This window comes from Barbus barbus (assembly GCF_936440315.1).
Source record: "Barbus barbus genome assembly, chromosome: 1".
NCBI classification, from domain to species: Eukaryota; Metazoa; Chordata; class Actinopteri; order Cypriniformes; family Cyprinidae; genus Barbus; species Barbus barbus.
Genome location: NC_136729.1, coordinates 30,210,889 through 30,238,229, shown reverse-complemented (window position 1 = coordinate 30,238,229; position 27,341 = coordinate 30,210,889). Strand labels below are relative to the sequence as shown.

The following is a 27,341-nucleotide window of genomic DNA, read 5'->3' as shown; positions in this document are numbered from 1 at the left end:
GAAGGTTGCGAGAGCAGCACACAGACCTACTGTTATGTAGTAATGAGTGACCAGAGGGCCTGGCTGATCTGGATCTATGCTTCTAACTTTGGTGATGGAAAGTTTCATGTCTGGATTAGAATGGCACATGATTGGTGCTTCAGTGTCTCCGAGGGTTTGTTGGCCTCAATCAGAGGGACATCGAGGCCTGCAGACCTACTTTCTTTTCCTCATAATTAGACTTTTTTTTAACTGCTGGTGTGTGTTAATGGACAATATATGGCTTGATGGAAGAATGGAGGCACTTAGCTCCTCTCAGATATGAACTGACCTCACTCTTTAGACTCAGATGTCCTCCTGGGCCTGAAAGAATATGGACTGTTGATGTTTTTGGAATCTCACTGACATTTGGGATTTTCAACAGAGTATATCCATGCAAGGGATGATTAAGATCGGTGCATTAAAAACAGATATGTTATGTAAATAGAGAGACACTTTGTGGATCGTTCAGGGGCCAGTTTAACCGAGCTGTACATATGTTACTCAGCCTAGCTGTAGCATAAATGGATGCTAAAAAAAACATATGCACTTCAAAATGTTTCAAAACCATAAAATTTTTTAGATATGCATTAGCATCTAAAATGTTAGGGTCAGATTTATTTTTAGGGATTTACCAAGGTTGCAATTATTTGATCAAAAATACAGTAATACTGTGAATTTTTTTACAATGTAAAATAACTTTTCTCTTTATTGAGTTATTGCAATTTAAGTAATTGTAATTTAGTGAGTTTTCAGCCATTACTCCAGTCTTCAGTGTCACATGTTCCTTCAGAAATCATGCTGATTTGTTGCTCAAGAAATATTTCTTATTATTATCAATGTTTAAAACAGTTGTGCTGCTTAATATTAAATAATAACATTTAATAATATTTTTTCAGGACTATGATGAACTGTTCAAAAGATCAGCTTTTATTTATTTATTTTTTTAAATAGAAATCTTTTGTAACATTATATAAATATCTTTACTATGACTTTTAATTTATTTAACAAAGTAACAAAGCTAGCAAATGATATAGTAGTTCGTATGACCCTAGTGTGAACTTAATGCCTCAGTTTAAGTAAGATCTAAGTCTTATAAATAGCTGGTGCAACCCCACACAGGACTGTATCAGTGTTCTGTAAGGATGAGTATGAGCTCTTCCAGATGTCTCAGATGTTGGTTTCAAGCCAATAAAAGATGAGGACAGTGTCATCTAGAGAGACGTGTCCCTGCATGTCCTTGCATGTCATGCATATAAAAAATAATAATAATATTGCAAGCGACCATTTCAAATGAATGTGTAAATGTTACCATGCATAAATCCCAGAATGACATGAGTGGTGAGATCTGTGAGAGTGTAACCTGGTGTTGATAATAATGTCAGGCAAAGCACTGTAGTCAGCCCTGTAACTGTAATGCAAAGTGACACACATACACTCTGACTCAGTGCAGCACCTCACCTGACTTCACGAGTCACTCTCCAGGAACTGAGCTCAGCCAGTAGCCAATGTGCTGTGATGCATTATATGAATACATGTTTTATGTGCAAGAGTAAAATATATAGTATGTCACTGACTTACATATTGATTAGTATTATTAGTAGTATTAGAGTTCCTGTATTCTAAAATTTAGAACTAGGCAGTGGTGATAATAATAATAATAGCAATAATAATAATAACAAAAGGAATCATCACCACTGTATAGCTTATTATATATTACTTAAATTGCAGCCTTTTACATTTGAAAATGTGAAATATATTGATTATCAAGGACTAAAAAGGCAACAGTATAAAAGAAACCTGTGAATATGTATGCGAGCGAGAAAAAGTGCAGAAAAGAATGGCAAATCAACATTTATAGTGCTTATTGTCACGGTGCACACAGCAGGGAGGAACAAGGAACACGCAGATGAGGATGTAACTCAAAATAACAGTCTTTACTGACGACATCAAGGGAGGGCAAGACAAGGCAAGACAAGACAAGACAAGACAAGGCAGGGCAAGACAAGGCAGGAACACCGGGGAGTAACGAGTAGACCCGACGAAATGAAAACTGAACAGACAGGACTATAAATACACAGGTAAATCATAGATAACGAGACAAACACAGCTGGACAAGAATTAACTAATGATCACATTTAACAAGGACAGGAAACAAGCCAAATATGGAAACATGAGGCGGGAACACATGACACACACGACAGATGACTGACACTTATACAGTTAAATGAAATTGCTTTTTAAAAGTTTAATCAATATTGTTTAATAAATGTTCAATAGCTAGTTATTTTTATCTATGAAAATAGTTCCACTTTGGCCAAAGCCTCAGGCTTTGAGTGGCGCCAAGAAACACACCGACTAAAAGCCTGTAATAAATGCTGAAAGTCAGGAATAAAATGTGTATTATAGCGAATCGAAATGATGAAAGTGTTTTTTTTAATCACTCCTCTCAAGAGCCATTCTGTCTTTTTCAGTTCCTGGCAGTTCACTAGACACCAGTCACTATACTTGAGTGATTTTGGTGTGAAAGAAAATACTCAAACAAAAAAGAACACACTCCTCGCTGCAGTCAGTTTCAAAGTTCTATTTTCTCTCTGCTTCAGTTCATTTTCTTTTATTTTCCACACGTATTCCTTTCATGAGTGCTACAAACACAGAAAGGTGGCACTCAGAGAATGGTTGGATCTTGCATGACTTGCCTGCTATTTTTCATGTCCACAACAGCCCAGCACTGTTGGATTAATGATTATGAATGATTATCAACCTAAATTGGGTCAGATCAACCCTGATTCACCAACAGTCTCAACCCAGCATTTGGGTTGAAAAAAATAACCCAGCACTTTTTTGCGGTGGATTAACATTTATTTTTTGTTCATGTTTTTATTCATGTATTCTCCTTTTTATTTATTTGATGAAATTCAGGCAGTGTCAGGTCTGACGCAGATTTCAGTGTCAGTAATTGTCAGTGTTTTTTTTATGAGCATCTTAGACTAATCAGAAGCAGTTTTTGGGGGCAGAAGCTCTGAGGTACAGATGCATGCTGAGAGGGGAATCAAGGCTTGCATGAATTATGCTATTTCATGTGCTGCAGTCAGCGTTTGTTGTCTCAGTCTTTCTCTTTCTTCTTGTTAGCTCTGCTTTGCCTCAGCCTGCACTCTTAAACAGCACAGTACTGTCGTAGTACACTACAGTATAGTGTATTTATGCCTTTTTTGCAACCACCGCACATGTCTGTTAAAATCAAGACTATACAGTGATATTGAAATTATATTTTGTTCCTCCATAGCTTTTCTTGTTTAAGGCATAAATCTAACATGGAGATTTATGCTTAAAGTTGAAATATAAAATAAACGGCAACAGATAATTTCTTCTGTATTGTGACGTGCATCCAAGTGAAATGGATTATCAAGAAAAAAAAATGTAGTAGGGGACATGGGTCTGTTGTTTGTTGATTGCATGGAGGCAGATTTGAATGCGAGCTTGACGTCGAGTGTTAGAAAGGTACCGGATTTAAGTGGACTAAATTATTGGAACAAACCAAAAATGAAGCCTGGCATAACCTAAGAGAAGTCAGTTTTACCAGTTGTGATGTTTAATTAAGGTATGTATATATATATATATATATACACACAGATTAATCATTTGCAATAAGATTTGTAAAATGCCTTTAGATCATAAATAGGGTGAATTTTCATTTCATGCCGATTTTAAAGTAATTTGAGTAAAAAAGTAAACTTAATCCAATAAATATTTATGACATGCTGCTTCTCATATTGTATTTTCTTGCTTTGAGGTTATCAAGATTTTTACAGAAGCTTTTACAGAAAAAAAAAGATGACAATGAAGTTTTGCAGTGATGTTAAAATGTTTCAAGGTTTCATCCTGTCTTCGGTCTCACTTGGATGTCTCTGACTAATGTTACCACCCCCATCTGGCACACTGGATCCCCTGAAATGAATCTTTTGCCCTCAGACTGATTTTGGCAGTGCTGCCTAAGGAAAGTAAATTGCCTCAGTTATGGGCTGTAAACTAATTTAAGAATGGCTTTAATGTGAAATTTGGTTGACATTTGTCAGAGTCGTGTGTGAAAATCATTCCTTAACCACACTCTCTGATCTACGGGATGACCTATACTGAGGCATCAAATGAGGCATCAAATATCTGCATGTCAGTTATGTTATATTACATTTACTTAAATACATTTTTGAGTATTAGAATTTTTCTCTGTTTTATGTATTGTATTTTTTGTAGTAATTTGTAATCACGGCACTCTAGATGTCCACGAATTCCTGATGCTAGGAGACACAGACCATCCTTGGAACTAGGCCACCTTGTGTGGTTTACACTGGGACTTACAGTACAAACAAACAAACAAGCACCCACTACAACCCATCTGACCCTTGGGACCCAGTTCTTCATAATCTCTTGTTCTTAATTGTTGCCTGTATTTGAGCCAGTACTGGTATCTCATTGTGTGCCTCATTGTGTGCTGTCTGTAAATGTTCAATTATTGTGATGCTTCTGATCATTGTCTGTCTTCCGTGTAAAGCAATGATAGAGTTTGTATATGTGATATGAATACATAAAGTATTACCATGTTCATGCAGTTGTATTACAATGAAACCTTAAGTATGTGTGTTTGTGTGAGGAGATGTCTGCATTGTATGAATGGTGCAGCAAGAAAAAAGAGGGTGGGCACAATATCATTCAGCGGATTTCATGTCTTCTGTTGCTATGGCAAAGTATGAGCTGGAAGGGCATAAAGCCATAGGAGCAAAGCAAAGGAAACACTTGCGTGTGATTCAGAGAGAGAGAGAGAGAGAGAGAGAGAGGGGAAATTATGATAACACCATTACCTTACTGAGGTTAACTGAAAGTTCATGAAAAATGAGCTTGGTGTGAAGGTTGTAAGTAAACTCAGTTCTTCCTCACTGAATGACTGAAATAAGCTGAGGCTCTATAATAATAATAATTGAAAATAGTGGTCATCTTTTCTTACCCTGCATGTGTGTGGAAATCTGTGGAGTGTGTGGGTTTATTCATGTATGGGAAACACAATTATTGTTTGACAGCTGCCTCTTTCTCCTCCGTGATTGCTGACCTGTTCTGTCAGTTCTATTCTGTGTTTATACACGAGTGTGTGAATGTGGCTTGATTTTATATGATCGTTGTTGTGATTTAGGACGGCTCTAATGTTGACTTCAACTTCAACAATGATGTATATTTATATTTCTGTACTTCTGGAGACCATATTACCACAAATGCTGTTCTAGGTAAAGTGTCAGTATGAAGTGAACATGGTACAATGAACAGAAATTTGATGACAGGAACCAATGAGCATAACAGTTTTACCTCTGTTCAGACACAGACAATTAGTATTTATCCATGTTTTGATCTCAGTAATACAGAAAGAAAAGCTCTTATCAGGTTTTGAATGTATGTAAATCTGCATAGCATCAGCATAGAAATGATAACAGAGGCCAAGCGATCTCAAGAGATTGCCAAGTGGTGACAGGCAAATAGACTATTGAAAAGTAAAGGGCCCAAGACTGACCCCTGAGGAACACCAGTGAAAATCTCAGCTAATCTCAGAGCTAATCTGAGATACACATAACAAAGCACCTGTATCATTAACAGTAGTAATTTATTAGTGTATATCAAAGGTTAGGTCTGTAAGGTCTGGTGAAATGAGGGCAGGAATGTTGTGGAGAGGTGGAGGCTGATCTTTGTGGGGGTTTGAGGCCCTGCAGGCTGAAGCCTCTCTGACAGACTTTCATGTTCAGCAGCTCAACAGGGAGTCACGAGACAACATGCGCCACACATCATCAGGTCTCGTGATAGAGAAAAAAAGGGATGTTTGAATTACTTCTAGGAAAGGGGTGGTGAGGGGTTCAGCATGAAGTGAGGAGATATAAAGGAAGAGAAATGGTGGGGGAGGGAAAGAATGATACAGGTGGAGAAAGGTGTGATAAAATGACTTTTAATGCATATTCTAATCTTTTCTTTCTTCCCTTGGTGGAAACTGTACAGTGATGGTATTTCTGGTGAGAGGTCTCATTCTCACTATTAACTAACTACTAACTATGACTTTTTCCTCAATAAACTCCTAATTTGCTGCTTATTAATAGTTAGTAAGGTGGTTGTTAAATTGTGGTGTGGGGTAGGATTAGGGGATCTAAAATATAGTGATGCAGAACAAGGCATTAATATGTGCTTTATAATATGTACTGATAAACAGCCAATATGGTAATAATATGCATGCTAGTGTCACAAATCTGGTCCATGCTCTCCCGGTCAACCACCACTAGAGGTCACCCGTTCACCACATTGACTTTTTCACTCACAACACACTGGACTCCATTTCCCACAATTCATTGCACTGACGACACGCACAGCTGTTCACCATTATCTCGCCCACACCTGATTATCATTTCACAATCACTCACTCACTATTTAAGTCTGGGACTTGCTATTGCTCACTGCCGAGTATTGTCTAGCCTAGCTACACTACGAAGCGTTTTCTAGTCTTAGTTTTCCGAGTCTTGCCGTGTCTGACCCTGCCCGTGTTTATTGGATTATCTCTCTGCCTTGCCCTGTCTGGATATTGTACGCCGATCGTCGACCCTCGCTTGTTCCACGGATAGCTCTGTCTTGCCTCTGCCATACCTGTTTGCTGTCTCCCGACCCTGCCTGTATGACCACGTTTTACAATAAATCTTTGCAAATGGATCCGTACGTCTCACGTCTCGTCAGCCATGTAACAGAAAACTAAGACTAGAAAACGCTTCGTAGTGTAGCTAGGCTAGACAATACTCGGCAGTGAGCAATAGCAAGTCCCAGACTTAAATAGTGAGTGAGTGATTGTGAAATGATAATCAGGTGTGGGCGAGGTAATGGTGAACAGCTGTGCGTGTCGTCAGTGCAATGAATTGTGGGAAATGGAGTCCAGTGTGTTGTGAGTGAAAAAGTCAATGTGGTGAACGGGTGACCTCTAGTGGTGGTTGACCGGGAGAGCATGGACCAGATTCGTGACAGCTAGTTAATAGTGAGAATTGGTCCTTAAAATAAATTAATAAAATGTTACAAATCTGTGTGAATTTGTACAAAAAAAGGGTACGATTTCTGTGGGGTGGGTAATGTAAAACCTTACTGGGGTGTAAGCAGATTGTATAAAAATGTTAAAACTAACTAAAATGTTATAATTAACTAAAATGTTAAATAAATAATCACAAGTTGCCTTAAGAGTGTGTTATTTTATTAATTAATATATGTAATTATATCTAGTGAAAATCCTAATTGACAAAACCTTTTAAAATGTCAATTGATTTCAGCATAATTTAAAATAAGGCCGCTGTAGTAATAGATGATTCCTGGAGAGCATCGCAGTGTCCTGTCATGGCGGCATCTGTGCCGTCATTCAGCACAGACCGATTGATTTTTGCACCACTCACTGGCCTGTCTTTCCTGGCTGAGACCTGCACTGCTCTACATGTCTCACCCACAATCTGTTGCCCTGGAAACAGCAGAGAGGCTGGACTGTAGAAACTGCCCATACAGTGAGTGAAAACACTCATAATTCATGGTTACTTGAACATTAGCAGATTTGTAACATGTTTCTGTTTTCATTCCTTTACTGTATATGCCTCAGTACATCTTCTGCTTTATATTACCTATTCTGTGCCACTGGTGCTCAACTGCTACTGATGACCTAGATTTTACATTGAACATCAAGTGGTGAACCATTGCAGTACCAATAATGTTTATTGTACAAAGAAAAATGGCATACACATTTATTAAAATTACATAAGCTGAGCTTTTATGTGAGTTGTTTTATGGTTTATGAGGGCACAGTCTGTGTTGGCCTAATTTTGCTATTTTAGAACTACCAAGTGACAGAAGAATTTGGATTGGATTGGAATAGTTATTTGCATTTAGCATTGTTTCAATTGGGAAGTACTGTTCCATTGCTGTCTTTATGCTAAAAGTTGGTTGGTGTATCTGTCGTTATCTTCAGATTTGCTTTGTTTACAATGAGACAGCAAGTCAAGATTAACGATGATAATGTTGCTTAAATGCACCTTTACATTAGCTATTTGTGAAACCTCAGCTAAGCATTATAGACCTGCCACTGTCTCTCTCTTGTGTAAGTGCTCTGTATGTCTTTCTGCTGGTCGTCAGCCAAGTAAATAGCCTTGTTTATCCAGTTACTCTATTCAATTAAGTTTGGAAGCCACAGAAGGAATTCCCAACAGACTGATCTCATCCATTTTTGTCTCAGATAGAAAATGATGGAAAATGATCATACACAAGCACAGTTATTGTCAGGTGTCAGCAAATATTCTGCCGTGAATATCTGATGGTGTGTTTTGAGCGCACAGCTGGTGATTTTGATGGACAATGTGGATTATGATGCATTATGGAAAGGATGTGTTGGTATCAGCCATAATTTTAAGTCAATAATTATTTTTCATGTTATGGCCAATAACCAATAAATGGCCAGTATTAAAATTCTATACTATTTTGTCTAAATAAATTATTATTTTTTTTTTAAATCAGTCATATTAATTCATTTTGAGATTTGTTAAAAGATTAAATTAAACAGTGTTGTTAAATTATTAGTGTTTTTAAGGATTAAACAAGCTTTTTTTAATTTTGTGTAAAAAAAAAAAAAGTATAAATAATAATTTGTAACAAATGGTCCCCTTATGTTATGCATGCCTAGATATGAGACATTAAACTTGGAATTGATTTGATATATTCATTGTATTGACATCGTCTTAGACTTTGTTTGGGCACTAAGAAATTGATTAGACAAATACAGTCATTTATGAGGAAGGTGGTAAATGTATTCACTTTTTTACATCATTCCACATCTTGGTCAACTTGTGCTCTTTCTTTCCAATCATCTTTTCTCAGAATGGTCATTTTCACATTGTGGTGACTAAATATCATTAGAAAAATCAATATTTGGGGGCTGGTGTGGCAGTGCGGGTCTTGGCGATGAGGCCAACAGTAAACACAGACTGCTGTAACAGATGGAGGCGACAGCACTCTGTGAATACTGCCACTCTGTACAGATTACTGCAGTAACAACAGTACACTGCTTCAGAGCACACGCTGAGCCAGACATTCTCAAGTGGCCATCAGAGACATTTCAATCTGATATTTTCTCAGAAATGGTTTGTGACAGACACGCAGTGGGAGAACTGAGCACGCACATGGAGAACATGTAACATCAGCCAGATGTTAGCTGTCTTCTTTTACATTAAAATTGCAATGAAACAGAAGTAGCGACAGATCATGTCTTCCATATTTTGATGTACATTCAAGTGAAATGGATTAATGAAAAAGAAAAAATGTAGGAGATGTCATTGGATGGATGGTTCTATTCATTGGATGTTGACTGGATGAGGGCAGATCTGAATGCATGCTTGCAGACGATTGTGGAAAGGGGTGGGGCTTATGCAGAATAAATGATTGGAGAAGTCCAACATATGCATCTGTTACGGGGCTGACGAGACGTGAGACATGCGCATCCATATGCAAAGCTTTATTGTGAAACATGGTCAGAAAACAGGCAGGGTCAGAGATCGGCAAACAGGTATGGCAAGGGCAAGACAGAGCAATCCGTGGAACAAGCGTGGGTCGACGATCAGTGAACAGTATCCAAAGGGGCAAGGCAGAGAGATAATCCAGAGACGAGAGCAATAATCCAAACGGGGAGCGAACAGAGTCCAAACGGCAGAGGCTAAGGGTAAATCCAGTAAACACGGACAGGGTCAAACACAGCAGGAAAACAAGGCAAGACTAAGACAATGGCTCTGTAAAGTTGCTATCGCTAGGTGAGTGATAAATGCAAACAATACTCGGCCGAGAGCAAGAGGAAGTCCCAGGTTAAATAGTGTGATACTGATTGAGAAATGGTGATCAGGTGTGGGCGAAATAGTGAACAGCTGTGCATGTCGTCAGTGAAAAGGATTATGGGAAATTGAGTCCAATGTGTTGTGAGCGAAAAAGTCATAGTGGTGAACGGGTGACCTCTAGTGGTGGTTAATCGGGAGAGCATGGACCAGATTCGTGACACATCACCAGAGAGAAGTCTGAGAGAAGTTTTGTTTAATAATTACAAAGTTAAAAAAATAGGGGAAAATAAAAATATATAAATAAACATGCATGGATGAATCACTCACAGTAAGGACAATAACATGCATTTAGAAAAAAAAGCGAGGGTGAATTTTTATTTATTTACAAAAAGAAAAACATTTTATGTCACTACTGTAGACACACACACACACACACACACACACACTAAAGTATGTCTCATTTTAGAAGCAATTAAAATGTATGAAGAACACCATACTTGCTCCCTTTGCATTCTCACACTTTCTCACTCACAGATTTTGTCTTTTTTAATTTTCTATCACTATCTTAAAGAACGGTGGAACTCTGACATTAGACACTGTATCACCTCACTTTGCGTGTGTGTTTGTGGGATGGATTAATGAATGGTTGCTGGGTAGAACAGGAGGCATGAGGCAGGAATGTGTTAATTATGAATGGAGCTTCTCTTGTGGCTTACTGGAGTCTCATTGGAGAAACACTCTGTTTATATGCATGTGTGCCCTTCTGAGAGTATGTGTGTGTGTGTGTGTGTGTGTGTGTGTGTCGGCATGCATGCATGTTTAACTCATTGCGCTCAGAGCAGCCATGCAGAAAATCTGTGTTAGTGAACACATTACTGTTATTGCAAAATGGCAATGGATAATAGACACAAGAGTCAAAGGCATGGCAATGTTTTCCCCATGCAGTCTTAAATGTGTTTGTATATATATTTGATTATGAATAGTGTTTGGTATTTTCTTTGGTCTGATTCTTTAAAAGTTCATTAGCTTTAATGCTATTGGTTCATTACCTCATTTGCTCTCCGAGAGTGATGTGTATGCATACTAATTAGACAAAATGAATTCATTTGTGTGCATACAGTATGTGCTTTTTGTTTGTGTGCAAGTCATTCAGTGCTAACGCAAGTAATGCATGTTACTAACAAAGCTAGTATGTTACTAACAAAGCTATTTTTTAGGAGAGAACATGACAAATGAGATCTTTTAAATCCTAGTTTTTCTCATTAGACAGCATTTGGATTAAATGAAGCAGAAATGTAGAATAGAAATGTAGACTCTTGAATCTCAAAAGATCTCAACAATGTCTCAAACTATGCTCCTGTTTGTCAAGGCAAGAACATCTGCAATAAAAGTCAAAACTCAAATGTTTCTCATCATATTCTTCCAATCTGAACTATGGTATTCACATTCTTTTTATAATCCTCTATTCTCAGTTGTGAACAATTAAATTCAAGCCTCATTTAGGTATTTTTCGCTCATAAAATTGTAGGAGAAACATCTACACTATATAATTTCCCATGCATGATCAACATTTTGTCTTCAGGCTAATGTTAAAAATGTTATGTTTTCATCAACCTGAGAATAAGCTGAAAGTACTAATGCAGAAAAGAAATGGGTAAATCATCCCTTGCAGCCATTCAAGTGATTGAGAAGTACCGGTATACGTCTTTAATGTTTATTGATACAATGTCTCTTTTAAACACATGACACTGAGGTAGTTTTCCAGTCAAATTTTCACATTTTCACAGTCATATGAGAGACACAGTGTTTTAAAATTTTAAAAATAATCATTTGTTTCTTATATTGAAGGTCATAGTACAGTTAAATTAAAGGGCTAGTGCAGTTCCAGGCAACACTTTCAGACTTCTCAGTTTAACAATTCAGTTTGACATGTAAACACTTAAGGGAAATAATAGCTGTCCAGGCCAACTTCTTTGGAAGAAAACACTCTCCCTCTTATAAATACTGGGGTCAGGATTTTCCAAAGGCTTTTTTTTTTTTTCAACCTGCAACTAAAAATAGCCTAATTTATACTGTGGCTACAGGTTTTACACACACTTTGGGGAGTATTTTAAGTGAAACCTCTTTATTTGGACTGCAGCAAGTATAAATTACTGATCCATGTTAATAATACATATTTGAATGACTGAAGTTGTGGACTTGATGGTCTTTAAAACGCTAGTGATTAAAGTGAAGCTCATAACATTGTGGACTGCGGCCAATATTTTTAACATGCTGGTTTTGGTCATTGAACTATAAGTTTCCTATGTGTAATTTCAGTGATGTTCTGACAGTTTTTTGTCTCTTGTGTCTCTTGTAGGTGCCACCAGAGACATCGGATCAGCGCTGACCCGCATGTGTATGAGGCATCGCAGCATTGAGGCTAAACTACGCCATTTTACTAAGTACGAGAACGTCATCTGCTTACTGTGTGTCATATGATTATATGTATCACAAGAACATACTAGAGCACAAAAAAGGGGAAAATATTATAGTTATGATAATCTATTATCATATTATAGTAGATTATAATAAATATTATAGTTATGATAATCGATCCATCTATTGCTATTTACATTGAGTATAAATAGCATCTATCGCTATTTACACATAGTGCAAATAGCCGCTGCCTAAATTTAAATGTATATTAAATAATTAAGACTAACTGGTTTAGTTAAATATATTGAGTATATGGTGTAATATTTCGCGAAATGCTCCTCTCTAGACTTAATTTCTCTAGTGAACTAACAAGCTGTGGACACTGATGACTTGCTGAGGTAAATGAAATGTTACATGGCTGTTCTGTTGATGTCGTTCCGCAGTTGAACACTGATTGAGCAATTACATGAGGCATGAGATGTTCAGTCATGTTTATTCGCGATAAAACTAGTAGTAAAGAAGAAGAATGATTGCTTTCACTCGCGCTCCGCTCTGCACAAGTCTGCAGCGCGTCACGGTTCAGACACGGGAACCGGAGCTGATCGCGGCTGCTCTAGTCAATACTTGTGTTGTGTTTATACCAGCATGTTTCTGAACCGTCCCAGAAGCAGCTCTCCAAGGCGTTTATACAGCGATCTGTCATGCCACATCAAAGAATGTCAACACTGTTTATTATTTGAATTTCCTGAAAAAAAAAATTACTGTATTCGTTCGGTACACATGCGTACCGAACCAAAAGACCTGTACCGAAACGGTTCGGTACGAATACGTGTACCGTTACACCCCTACAACATGCTATAATCGCAGACTCACTCTCAAAGTCTAATGACACTAGCAAGACAAGAGAACACAAATGCACACACTTTTCACACTTCATTAAAGGACATCTGCTGAAAATTCCCTTTGACTGTCTAATGAATGGATACATCAGACTCTAAGCCACACTGTAAACCAAAGCCTTCATTTCTCATGGTCTGAACCCCCACAGGGTTGATGTTATTTCCTTGTGAATGTTCATAGTGCTCTGTAATTGAATGAGAACCTCTGACTCAGCTGTGAACGGTTGAGCACATGATCCTCTCTTCATTGCTCTCAGTGCTTTGATGGAGAGCCTGATCACTCCGCTACAGGACCGTATTGAAGACTGGAAGAAGACAGCCAATCAACTGGACAAGGACCATGCCAAAGGTGACTAAGCACCTTTTTGTCCATATGCATACCAATGTCAGTCCTTACAAAGTAGACAGCATACAAATGTTCAGTTACACTTTATTTTACAGTACATGCACTTATGTACTTACATTGTACTTACCCAAGAAAGCACTGGGTAGTATAAAATAACTACATGGGTTAATGTTGAGTTTAAAGGCAGGTTCAGGGTTAGTATCTAGTTATTACCCAGTTATTGTAATATAATAAGTACATAATACTATTTAAACACGGAGCAGTTCTGTAAAATAAAGTCATACTAAATTTTCACACATTTTGTTTTGTACAGAGTACAAACGGTCTCGTCATGAAATAAAGAAGAAATCTTCAGACACCATGAAATTACAGAAGAAAGCCAAGAAAGGTAACACGTCTTTTATTATACAATACTACAAAGCAATGTTAAGCATGGCAACAGTATCACAAACAACATATAAAGGCTACAAGCATACAAGTGTTTGAATATCAGTGAAAGTAATTAATCGATATTACATAACACTGCCCTATTACAAAGCAGAAATGTGTTGGGAATAAGTCAAGGACATTTCCCCAAGGTCAAAACTGGCATTATTTGACATTCATAACAACCTGCTGTTCATATGCCATCAGTGTTGAATGCATTTTTAGTGGCTCTTATGGTTGGTGATGGACAGTGGACTCTCGGAAGTGTTGTAGAAGCCACATAGACTGTGTAGAGTACAATATGTTCGATTAAATTACTGACCCTTCATGTGAGGCAAACAATCCTCTGCAATGTAAGCAACCCCCTCTGCTGGCTGAAGCGCAGAAGTGCAACTCTCACCTCATTTGCTAAGCAGTTCGTGTTCATATCCCAGCAGCCAATAATTTCTGTTTTTGAAGATAGGCTGACAATCCTGTGTGTTACTAGGAAGACTCCAGTATTAAAGGAAAAGCTCCCTATCTATGTTGTTTAGTCAGGCATCTCATTCCTTCTAAGACCATTCAGTTTGATAAGATTATGTATTTGATTTTATTTTGGGTCCACTGCACATTAAATCATACATTTTTGGCTGATTTTTTAATTTGGGTTTGGTTCAATTTGCTTTGGTGGTCTGGCTTTTCTGAAATAATTTGGCCGTGAAATGAGCTGAATTGCTTCCTAATACTAACCCTAACACAGTGCTCTCCCTCCTCTCTTTCTCTGTATCTCTTTCTCTCTGTTCTTTACCCTCTCTTGGATTCCCCCCATTTTGTTTTCTCTCTCTTTTTCGTCTACTCTCTCTCTATAGAGCTACAGGGTAAGTATGTTTTTTTTTTCCAGGCCAAGCAGTGGCTCACTTAGATTCTTCTCACTTGTCACTCTGCATGGCCCTTTAACCCGGCCTCAACTCCAAAAAGACTCAAACACAGACAGTTCTGTTGCCATCGGATTTAACCTCCACCTAGCATTTTGGTTTGACAGCTGATTTAAGATCACAGCCTTTCTCTTTTCTCCCATTAACACCTGAGGGTTTGCTTTGTGCATGATTTTGCTGATGCCGTCCCAGCATGCATGCTGCTTGTGTTCCTGGAATCAGTTCTACTGTGGGTAGCTGACTTTGCTTCCTCAGCAAAGGTCACGACCATCTCTAACAATCTAGTCTGCATGAGTTAACCTTTTAACTTCCTCTGGGAGGTTCCATGTGTTTCATTAAGAGTAGAAGATGTTCGACCGCAGAGTTCAGACGCGTCTGTCTCCATTTGTTGTGTAGGTGCTAGCCGGAGTAGTTCGTTTTGTTCTGTGTTCACATTACGTTTGTATTGTTGGATTCTCTGAACGAGAGAATGATTCTCATCTAATTCTGTATATTCTCTTGTGTTCTGCCTCCTTTTGCTATTTTCACTTTTTTCTTTTGATTCCATTTTTCATTCTGTCAATTCTTCACTGTTTCATCCCTCTTCCTTTTCCCTCCTTCTTTTCTGTTATGCTCTCTGTCGCCCCCTTTAGGCCGGGTGGACCTTCAGCCACAGCTGGACAGTGCAATGCAGGATGTGAATGACATGTACCTGCTGATGGAGGAGACGGAGAAACAGGCGGTGCGGCGTGCTTTAGTGGAGGAGAGAGGCCGCTTTTGTACCTTCACCAGCTTCCTGCAGCCTGTAGTGGTACAGCCCACCTCATTTAAAAATCTCATTTTTTGTTTTTAATATTGAATGCAGCACTGTTTTAAAAAAGCCTCAACAGGTGTTAGAGTTTCCAAGTACATAGCCGTTCAAAAGCTTGGGGTTGGTAAGATCTTTTTTGAAAGAAGTCTCTCGAAGAACATTATTTTACAGCGTCCTTGTTACAGTATATGTGTTACATGTACTTACTATAGTTATACAGTATATGGTGCATAATTACATGCAACTAACCCTAGACCAAACCCTAATTCTAATCTATAGTAAGTACGTTGTCAATTAATATTATTCAGTATTCAAAAGTTACACATAAAAAAAAAAAAACACTAAAATAAAGTGTCATCTAGGCTGCATTATTGATCAAAAATACAGTAAAAAAGAGCAATATTGTGAAATATTATTAACATTAAAAATAACTGTATTTAATATATTGTATTTAATAATAATAATTTATTCAAACAGCCATTACTCCAGTCACATATTCCTTATTATATCCTGATTTGATGCTCAAGAAACATTTCTTATTTTGGTCACACTTTATTTTATTAACAAATCATTAGCTACGACTTTTGTCTCAATAAACTCCTAATTTGCTGCTTATAAATAGTTAGTAAGGTTGTAAGTGTAGGTATTAGGGATGTAGAATATGGTCATGCAGAATATGTGCTTTATAAGTACTCATAAACAACCTATATGTTAATAATAGGCATGCTAATAAGCAACCAGTTAATAGTGAGAATTGCTCCCTATACTAAAGTAATAATAATAATAATAATAATAGTTTGTTCTGTAAAATAATTACTATTTATTACTACTTACTAATTATTACTTTTAGTATTAAATTTATCTACAGAATTTATTTGAATATTAAAATAATATTTTTATGTTTTGAAATGTAAAGAGGAAATCTCATCACAATTTTGTTATACTGTATATGATTATTATAATGAAGAGCCTGTCTTAAGAGTTCATTTAAGCACAATAAATACATAAACAAACAGATAAATAGGTACATAAATACATAAAGCTCTTAGAATGTGTTACTGTCTGTCGTTTAAATGGCATTATGTGATGTTCAATTAAGTTTTGATCTATGAACTCGTGGTTCTGTCCTTGTTTGATGTTAGAATGGAGAGATTGCCATGTTGGGAGAGATCACTCATCTCCAGGCCATTATTGATGACCTCACCGTGTTAACCTCAGACCCCCACAAACTGCCCCCAGCCAGCGAGCAGGTGCATATGCTTATATACACCAGTCACCATGTAGCATGTACTGTACACTGCTATACATAAACAAACCATATTAAGACGATTAACACTAAGACTTTCTCTCTCCCTTTCTTTCAGGTAATAAAAGACCTTAAGGGTTCTGATTACTCTTGGTCCTACCAGACTCCCCCCTCTTCTCCCAGCAGCTCCGGCTCCAGGAAAAGCAGCATGTGCAGGTGAGAGCGAGAGTGATAAAGAAATAGAGACATTATGCTGTCAGTAACGTTAGCACACCTATTAAATCTTTATTTCTGGCTATTAGCCTTTTTATGCTGGACAGAGTTGTTGCTTGTGCTGTGTGTACTATATGTTGCTTGGCTTTTCATTGTTGTAATTGCTTTGAAAATTGCTGTTTGTTGCAAAAAGACAGTACAATTTACTGCAAAATATAATTTGCCAAATGGCAGCTTGTACTTGTAACTTACTACCCCGCTGGAAAATCAAGCTTATGCTGTGTTTTGGGACATGGTACAGTAACTGGTATTTCATTGGTCTGAGCTAGTCATAAGCTGGTCTAAGCTTGTAGACCATCCTGTATCAGAAAACAAACCAGATGCCAGCTGTTCATAATTTGTTAAAGGAATAGATGACAAATTCTGCCATCAATTACTCACTCTCATGTCATTTTAAACCTGTAAGGCTTTTGTTCATTTTCAAAACACAATAAAACATGAGTGATTTCTGTCCCTCCCTTGAAAGTCCATTCGACCAAAACTATAATGATTAAAAAAAGTTCATCATAAAAGTAATCAATATAAATCAGACATTTTAATCCAAGTCCTCTGAAGAGACTAAATCACTTTACATGATAAACAGATTAAATCTAGGATTTTATTCACATATAAACATTGATCAACGCACATAGACTACATAGAGCACACCAAAAATGTTCTATGAAAGCTCAAGTGTGCATGCGCGATAATCGCTTCATGAACTTTTTGAAGTGTCAAAGTTTTAGTGGAATGGACTTTTAAAAGGGACAGAAATCGTATGGGTTTGGAATGACATGAGAGTGAGTAAATTATGACAGAATAGTCATTTTTTGGGTGAACTATACTTTTAAAGGGAATGCTAATGCCAAAAACCATCCCACGCTAAATGACCAGCTGGAAACTAGCTACTAGCTTAAGTTTGTTTTTTTTTCAGCCAGAGTGTGTATATTTTGAATGCAAGTGTGTGTGTGTGTGTGTATACTGAAAGAGTGGGCTGCTGATGTTACTGCTGCTGTGCTACACAATCTCACTGTATGTTGACATCACATGTAACCCCAAACAACACATTAGAGACAGAGCACTGCGGTCATGAAAATGTTATTTTGCATTCCTGCAAGAGCCTTGCTTTTAACAGGCATAGTTTAATGCGTATTGATCCACGTTATTCATCCATTGATTCCTTTTGATGAAGTCAAGGATGAAGCATAGCAATTAGCTACAATTACAATTAACACAATTACACTAAAGTAGCCTGTTCAATTTGAGTTTATTACTTTTATAATTCAATAGAAATTGGTGTGTCTTATTAATGTAACGTCAGTGCTTTGCTCTCTTAAATGAATATTCCAGGTTAAAACCCATTTAAGAACCTCAACAGAATCTGTCTAATATGCTGTTTTTAACCTGGAATATGAAATAATTACTTCAAAAGAAACTGAAAGCTTTTCAAGATCACTTTTACATAACCTGTCCCTGTAGAGTTTTTGATTAAACCATTAGTGTTTTGCTTTGGCTCCAGGGCCAATTAAAGCTTCCTTTTTAATAGTGTCATTTAGTACATGTTTGTGTTTGTTTGTGCCGCCTCGCATGGAGTCATGGGGGTTGATTCAAGTGCGTTGGCTGCGCAAGGCCGACACAACTGGACACAACCTTCGATCTCCATACTAGGCCCCCTGTGTCACACCTGTCAAACTTTGTCTTACATATGTTCTCCCTTTGCCCCCCACCCTGACCTCCATCCTTACCCATTAACCCCATCACTGCTTGAGACCTTTGTTTTTCCATCTCTTTTTTTCCTCAAATATTTGTTAATCACTATCATGTAATCCTCGCACCCTTGCACCCCGGTCCACTGCCCTGTCGCACTTTCCCTTGCCCCTTCAGCAGTGTAAACAGCGCCCATAGTAGTGCCTCTCGATCCTCTGGTGGCTCTCAGACTCACTCACCCAGTTCGTCCTGTCGCTACCGCAGCCTGGCCCAACCGCTAACAACCGCTGCACACCGGCTCAGCAGCGTCTCCTCCCACGACTCCGGCTTCATCTCCCAGGACGCCAACGTCTACTCCAAACCCCCATCACCCATGCCCTCCGATATTACCAGCCAGGTATTTATTTCAAAGTATTTATTTCGTGCTGGCTTAATGGTACTGTAGAAATGTTGGTAACATGAAGGTAGAGACCTTATTTTTTGCAACAACATGCAACAACATTCCCTGTCTGCAAGTTAACAGTGACCTCTTGTGGACAAGACTATAAACCACTGTATATCAAGCTATTTTTTTACCAATGGTCAGAATGTGAGTGAGGCAGATTTTTTACATTCTCTAGAAAATTGTGACAGGAATCAGTGTAGAGATTGAAATGTGCTTGTGAAGTGAAGTGAAGTGACATACAGCCAAGTGTGGTGACCCATACTCAGAATTCATGCTCTGCATTTAACCCATCCAAAGTGCACACACACAGCAGTGAACACACACACACACACCATGAACACACACCCGGAGCAGTGGGCAGCCATTTATGCAGCAGCGCTCCGCTCAAGGGCACCTCAGTCGTGGTATTGAGGGTGGAGAGAGGACTGTACATTCACTCCCCCCACCTACAATCCCTGCCGGACCTGAGACTCGAACCCGCAACCTTTGGATTACGAGTCCAAATCTCTAACCATTAGGCCACAACTTCCAATCCTTGTGAAGCATGTTATATGGAACATAGGCTTTACAATATATAAATAGAGGCAGCACTTTCTTATGCACTTTCTTTAGAGTAAAGCAAGAGAAATGCACTCGTCTCGGAGCTCACATGCTACTCTCTCTCACCATGGAAAGAAAAGCGGATTTTGCCTGACTGTGAATCTAAACGTATGGCCGAGGCATGACACACAATGAAGGATAAGCATATTGAGGGTCAAACTAGCATAAATAATTCAGAAACACACCAGACGATGTTCATTATTCATGCATATCATTTTTTGATGGTAACGTATGCACAGGAAATAACTTTTTAGAATCTTTTTAGTTTCGCTTTTAAGTTATATGTGGTGGAAATGGCATCATCACTGTCACTTTTGATTTTGAATCCTGAGAATTCTGTCAGTGGAACCTTAATGGAAAATGTTCAATTAAAAAAAAATAAATAAATAAAAAGATCAAAGACAGAATTACATTACAAATTTTAATTAAGTTATTTACAGAGTTTTGTTTGCTTAAATACTAATCAAAAAGCATTTAACTTTAACTTTAAATGATATAGTAGATATGAAAACAACCAGCAGATGGCAACAAAAGAACAACAATAACAAATATAGCACTTAACTCTTTAATTTAATTTAATTTTTTTTTTTGTTTTTTTCTATTTTGTGTTTCAAAATGTTTAAATGTTTTTGAAGATTTTATGTGTTTTTGAAGTTTTGTATGGTCACACAGGCTGCATTTGATTAAAATACAGTAAAAACTGTAATATTATGAAATGTTATAATAATGTAAATTGTAATTAATCAACCAATCAATTACTTTTAGTGACTCCAAACACTTCTCTGAACCTTCTATCTGATGGTCATTTACTTGCCAGCACTAAATTTTACAAGTTGAAGGACCTTGAAGTCCTTTATTTAAAAACTGTTAATAATTTAAAAAGCGTGTTGTTGTTGTTGTTTGTTGTAAACAAAGAGTCCATTGATTGCAAGCAGTACCATAAAATATCCAAAGAATTAAAACAGAGACCCTCTAAATGTTTCCCTTCTGACATCCCATCTCTTATGGTTTCTCTTTCAGAAGTCGTCAAGTTCAGCATCCTCAGAAGCATCAGAGACCTGCCAATCAGTTAGTGAGTGTAGCTCTCCAACCACAGTAAGTATCAAGTACTCTGTTCATAAGACATACGTGTGCTGAAACTTTCAGTGATATTTTGGATTGTCTGTGGGACCCGTGAGGGTTGTGCTGCTGATTGGCAGGTTGGGGTCTGCTCTGTCTCTCTTGCCGGTTTCGTCTTTGTGCTGTCATCAGATCTGATCTTTCCTGCCAGTCTCAGCATGTATCTGCTAAGCCACACACACAAAGGCTCCCATGCCCATGAGTAAAGGGAAGGGGGTCTCTTGCTAGTCTGACGGTCTCGATCTTATCTCTCCATTCCGCAGTTTGGCTCGTCCTTCGCTACCTTCCGCCCTGCTCTCTCTCACACTGGCTCCATCAGGCCTGTCTCTGTCATACTTCCTGCGTCCCCACCCTATAACCGCTCCCCTGGATCCAACACACCCTCTCCCACATCCAAGGTTCCTTGCTGGAAGGTTTGTCTCCATTGGCAATGCTCATTGCAGTTTTGTTAATTTCCTCTTCTTTTTGTGTATTGAATATGTGGCTACTGAATAGCACTTACCGGCAGTGTTTTTGTTTTGATTTCATTCTTCTTAACTTCATTCATTAATTCATTTTGCTTTTTAACACGCACCTTTTCTGTTGGCTGTTTGATCCTGGTTTCAAATCTCTGTCTGTGAGATTTGCTAAACCGAGCAGACCACGGAAGGTACCTATCCGTTTGTTCAACTCAAACAGTAAAGCAAACACAGAGATTGGGTTTTTTCTAAAACACATAAGACCGTTGAAAGGACACTCAAACTGCTGGATCGTGGGCCAGTCTTCTCTCTCGCCCCTGAGACCGTTGCATTGGTTGCTATACACTGACCTGAATTAACCGCATCTTCTTCCTCAGGACTGGTCAAAGGTAGGTTCCAGTGAGCAGCCGCTGGCCAGCACACTGCAAAGGAGGAAAGAGCCTCTGGATAGGTTGAGGGAGGCAGAAACCTCTCCTCAGTCACAAGGGTATTCTGGGATGCATTCAGAAGACCTCCAGAGGCCAAGGATGAACCCGGCCACTATAGCCGCCAAGGTAACTTTCACCACATATGAAACATTCATAATATGGTGTGGCGAAGACAAAATGCACCTGTTCGCTTAAGGCTGGTTTCTTTAAATATGGGCTGCTGTGGCCTTGAGTACTTAATTATGCAATGGTTCTCCACCTGGAGCATCTGAACTCTTCCTAGTGGAGCACAAGTTGGCTTAAAAATATTTAAAATAACAAAAAATAAACTTAAAAATAAGATAAAACATCTAAAACTTTTTTGTTTTTCTTACCAACTTGCATTTTTAAGCAAGAACCAGAGTTATTGTGGTCTTGTAAAACTAGATTTCTATACTTGGACAAGCTTTAAAAACCAATAAATTCTTAAAAAGTTATTTCAAAAGGAATTTTTTGTAATGAAAATGAGCAGCTATGTCAGTACCATAAATACTGTATCTTGGTGGGCCTTGAAACATTTTCTTTGACAATGAGGGCCCTTGAAGTCAAAACAGTTAAGAACTCTATAATAATAGATTTAAAAAAAGTCAAAATGCACACTCTTACTAGCTTTTTTAATTGAAAATGTCCAACAATGGATATACATGAATCACAGAACAAGTGATTCATGTATATCCATTCTTTTTTAATTTCCACCCAAGTGTAATTTCTACTGCATCTTAACTGATGTATTGATGTGCATTCTAATAATTTATGGATAAAAATGCCTGACTCCTTGACTCACAGTTAGCAGTTTATGTATCATAAATAAATACACTTTAATAATATTTTTACATAATTGATTGGAAATGGTATTTATTTTTATAATATATTTATTTGCCAATTTTATTCATTACATTTGCAGTGTTTAAGATTCAAAGTCTAGGTTTACATATGAACACATTGAGTCTGTACTTGATGTAACTGTATGTATGTATTGTGTCATGGTGCAGCATGGTGAGGATGTTTCCCCAGCTGCTAGTGATCTAGCTATGGTCCTGACACGAGGCCTCAGCATGGAGCAGCAGAAGAGCAGCCGAGACTCTCTTCAGTACTCTAGTGGATACAGCACTCAGACAACCACCCCATCCTGCTCTGAAGATACCATCCCCTCACAGGGTAATACACAGTCAAAAATAAGCATGCATTCTTTGCGAAGGCCTGTTCACACCAAGAATGATAACCATAATACTAACTATATTAGTGTCCACACCAAGTTTGTTTATTACAAGCACGAACTGCAGTTGTCGTCTGTCACTCTAAATGTTCAAGCTCTTCAAAATCAGGTGAATTCTGATTGCCTGTCAATTTATTTATCATTTAACAGCTAGAAAAATAAAATTCAATTCTGAAAGTGATTTTATCAATATCGTTCCACTGTATCATTATTGTTATAGATGTGGTGTGGACTTCCTTAATTCTCTTATTAAAATAAAGATTTTTTTAAACTTTGTTGTTACAGTGGGGGAAGAAATTATTTGATCCCCTGCTGATTTTATCAGTCTATAATTTTAATGGTAGGTTTATTTTAACAGTGAGAGACAGAATAACAACAAAAAAATCCAGAAAAAAAAATTAAATGTGATTGCATTTAAATGAGTGAAATAAGTATTTGACCCTTTCGCAAAACATGACTTAGTACTTGCTGGCAAAACCTTTGGCAATCACAGAGGTCAGATGTTTCTTGTAGTTGGCCACCAGGTTTGCACACATCTCAGGAGGGATTTTGTCCCACTCCTCTTTCCAGATCCTCTCCAAGTCATTAAGGTTTCGAGGCTGACGTTTGGCAACTCGAACCTTCAGCTCCCTCCACAGATTTTCTATGGGATTAAGGTCTGGAGACTGGCTAGGCCACTCCAGGACCTTAATGTGCTTCTTCTTGAGCCACTCCTTTGTTGCCTTGGCCGTGTGTTTTGGGTCATTGTCATGCTGGAAAACCCATCCAGTTTACCAGTTATCTGAATCATTCAGATGTTCATTGGCAAAGTTCAGACGGGCCTGTACATGTGCTTTCTTGAGCAGGAGGACCTTGCGGGCGCTGCAGGATTTCAGTCCTTCATGGCGTAATGTGTTACCAATTGTTTTCTTGGTGACTATGGTCCCAGCTGCCTTGAGATCATTGACAAGATCCTCCCGTGTAGTTCTGTGTAAGTGGCGTGTAATTCTCATTAAAATGCAAATCAGTTTATAACTTTTGTTAAATGTGTTTTTCTGGATTTTTTGTTGCTATTCTGTCTCTCACTGTTCAAATAAACCTACAGTTAAAATTATAGACTGATCATTTCTTTGTTAGTGGGCAAACATACAAAATCAGCAGGGGATCAAATATTTTTTTTCCCCACTGTATTGTTATCGTTATCAGCCTTGGTGTGAATGGGTTAGTTCACCCAAAAATGAAAATTCTGTCATCAATTACTCACCCTCGTGTTGTTCCAAACCCGTATGACCTTCGTTCATCTTCAACACCAATTAAGATATTTTTGATGAAATCCGAGAGCTTTCTGACCCTGCATAGACAGCAACAGCACTACCACATTCAATGCCCATAAAGGTAGTAAGGAAATAGTTAAAATAGTCCATGTGACATCAGTTGTTCAACTGTAATATTATGAAGCTACTTTTTATCTATGTTTTGAAGAGTACATTTTATCAGTGTCCTTGTGGAACTAAATGTGGTAGTTGCATTGCTGTCTATGGAGGGTCAGAAAGCTCTCGGATGACAAGAGTAATTAATGATAGAATTTTAAATTTTTGAGTGAACTATCCCTTTAACTCAGATTTTATTCATTATTATATGAATTTAAAACTAGTTATAAGACTTGACAAGTTACAAGTGGGATTTTTTTTTTGTCAGGCTCCGATTATGATGGTTACTCAGTGAACGGAGACACTGAGGCCGACGGACAGGCTGAATTCGATAAATCCTCCACAATTCCCCGTCACAGTAATATCGCCCAGAACTACAGGCGCATGATACAGACTAAGCGTCCCGCCAGCACAGCAGGCCTGCCCAGCGGAGTGGGTGCTCTGGGCGGACCACCCGGTGGAGGGGGTGGTATTCCCGGTACGGCCACTATTCGCCGAACACCGTCTACGAAGCCTGGGGTGAGGCGCACCCTCTCCAACGCTGGCCCTATTCCTATACGCCCACCCATCGTGCCAGTCAAGACCCCCACTGTGCCTGACTCACCCGGTGGGTACACAGGCCCTCCCGCCCGTGTGGGCAGTGAAGAATGTGTCTTTTATGTGCCGGATGACGCCTCCCCGGGCGCGCTGGAGTACGTGAAGGCCTCTCCGAAGCGGCTGAGCCTGCCTAACACAGCCTGGGGCTCAGGGGGCGTAGGCGGCCTAGAGATGAGCGTCTACGGCCAACCGGGTGAAGAAGATCACCTGCTGGCTGCCAATCGCCACAGTCTGGTGGAGAAGATCGGGGAGCTGGTGGCCAGCGCTCACGCCTTAGGTGAGGGCCAGTTCCCTTTCCCCTCACTTCCAAATCAGCCCCCACCAGGCCCTGAGTCCCAACCCGATCCCGAAGCACCCCAGGAGGGTGAGGACATGCTGAGGTCTATTCGCCGAGGGGTGCGACTGCGCAAAACTGTCTCCAACGATCGCTCAGCACCCCGGATTTTGTGATGCCTCCTGGAGAGATGGGAGAATATGAGCGAAGTAACCCAGAAAAAAAACTTCACAATGACTCTTTAGAAAATGAGCTATGAAAAAGAGGATTAAAAAATTAAATGTTTAAAGTCATTATAGAAAATAATGAATAACAGTAAAGAAAAAAGTAAATGATATATAACATCAGGCTCAGGCCACTATAACTCTTAGCGTGTCCGAACGCATGCTTGTCTTATTAACACGCCCATCACCGCGGGATAGTTGAACTTTAGTGAGACAATTAACTACTGACAGAACAAGGGACCAGGATGTCCGCATGGTCCCTGTAGAATAACACCCCTCCCCAAATTATGGACCCCAGGAATCAGTGCTGGAGAAGCTCACGGGGTACACAGGGGCTCGTCGCAAATCCTTGCCCTCCACAACGCTCTCTCTAACCCCGCCCTCACCTCCAGTAAAATTAACATAACATCCTGAAAGTCTTGTGGTATAGCTGTTGTGTGTTGGTCTGCAGTCTGGAGGTGAGCAGGGCTCTGCTGCAGGTCAGCTCGTGGTTGCGCAGAGGGACAGGATTTATCTTTTGTTTGTACACTTTTGTTGTCTTGTTTGTTTTATTTACAAGCAGTTAATCGCCTCCTAGCTCCTAAGAGTAGGAAACATTCATGTCAGGTATGTGGATTTTTGTAGATGTAGGGTGAAAAACCGCCTTGATAATGTGGAGCAATAATGCTTTTTTCCTTTTTTTCCTTTGATGGGGGAAGGTTTCGAAGATCAGCTTTTAATAAAGTTGTGCGTTTTTGATGTTCAGGTGTCTTTGGGGAAGCAGATGCTTTCGAAGACTTCTTGTGGAGTCTAATTATGGCTTATTTAAAAAGAAATTGAGAAATAGAAAGGATGCAGAGCACTTTTAAGGTGTAGTTTTGACCACTAGCTGTCACTGTGGCCACACTGTGTGTGGTGAATACTGTGAGACGCCGCGGTCATGTGCCCTGGTACATAGGGAGACGAATGCGTGTAGCAATGTTATGATATAGGAAAAAAGAGAGAGATGGGATGTGAAGCGGAGATGGACGTAAGAAGAATGATTTGGCAACACTCTACAGTAGGATAATTTGTTAACAGCATTAATTAATGTATTAGGTATCACAAACTAACAAAAATAATTTATTGATCTTGATTGATGTTCATTTCTACTTATTCTTGTGCATTTTTATATTTCAAGTGGTATAAATTAGCATTGGCTAATGTACTATGAACAAACAATAGTACACTGCCATTCAAAGGGTTAGAGTCAATAAAATATTAATACATTTATTCAGAATGTATGCTTTGATCAAAAGTAACAGTAAAGACATTTATAATGTAACAAAATATTTCTGTTTCAAATAAATACTTTTCGTTTGAACTTTCTATTCGTCAAATAATGCTGCAAAAAATTAAAATAAATCAAATGGATCACGGTTTCCACAAAAGCAAAAGACAGGAATTGTTAGTAAAATAAATATATATATATTTTTTTTTTAATTGTAATAATATTTCACAATATTACTCTGCTGCATTTTTGATTTGACATCTTTCTAAGACATTAAAAATCTTACTGGCCCCAACCTTTGAACGGTATATATTTATAAATTAGCTTTAACTAGATAAATAGATAAATAAATGTTTTTGGGAAAGTGTTGTTCATCGTCCATGTACACCTAGTGATACCTATTG

General features: G+C 38.5%; 1 protein-coding gene across 1 annotated transcript in view; it reads left to right on the top strand.

The window, feature by feature from the left end:
* Positions 1-27,049, top strand: part of LOC306873515 (protein MTSS 2-like) — an 84,644-nt gene extending 57,595 nt beyond the window's left edge. The window contains exons 4-14 of the mRNA XM_079422857.1: positions 12,241-12,325; positions 13,456-13,547; positions 13,858-13,932; positions 15,517-15,674; positions 16,817-16,924; positions 17,039-17,136; positions 19,144-19,276; positions 20,945-21,019; positions 21,879-22,055; positions 22,961-23,126; positions 24,862-27,049. Of these exons, the coding sequence (XP_079278983.1) occupies positions 12,241-12,325; positions 13,456-13,547; positions 13,858-13,932; positions 15,517-15,674; positions 16,817-16,924; positions 17,039-17,136; positions 19,144-19,276; positions 20,945-21,019; positions 21,879-22,055; positions 22,961-23,126; positions 24,862-25,640 (1,946 nt within the window). The 3' untranslated portion in view covers positions 25,641-27,049. The remainder of the gene's footprint in view (positions 1-12,240; positions 12,326-13,455; positions 13,548-13,857; positions 13,933-15,516; positions 15,675-16,816; positions 16,925-17,038; positions 17,137-19,143; positions 19,277-20,944; positions 21,020-21,878; positions 22,056-22,960; positions 23,127-24,861) is intronic.
* The last annotated feature ends 292 nt before the right edge of the window (positions 27,050-27,341 follow it).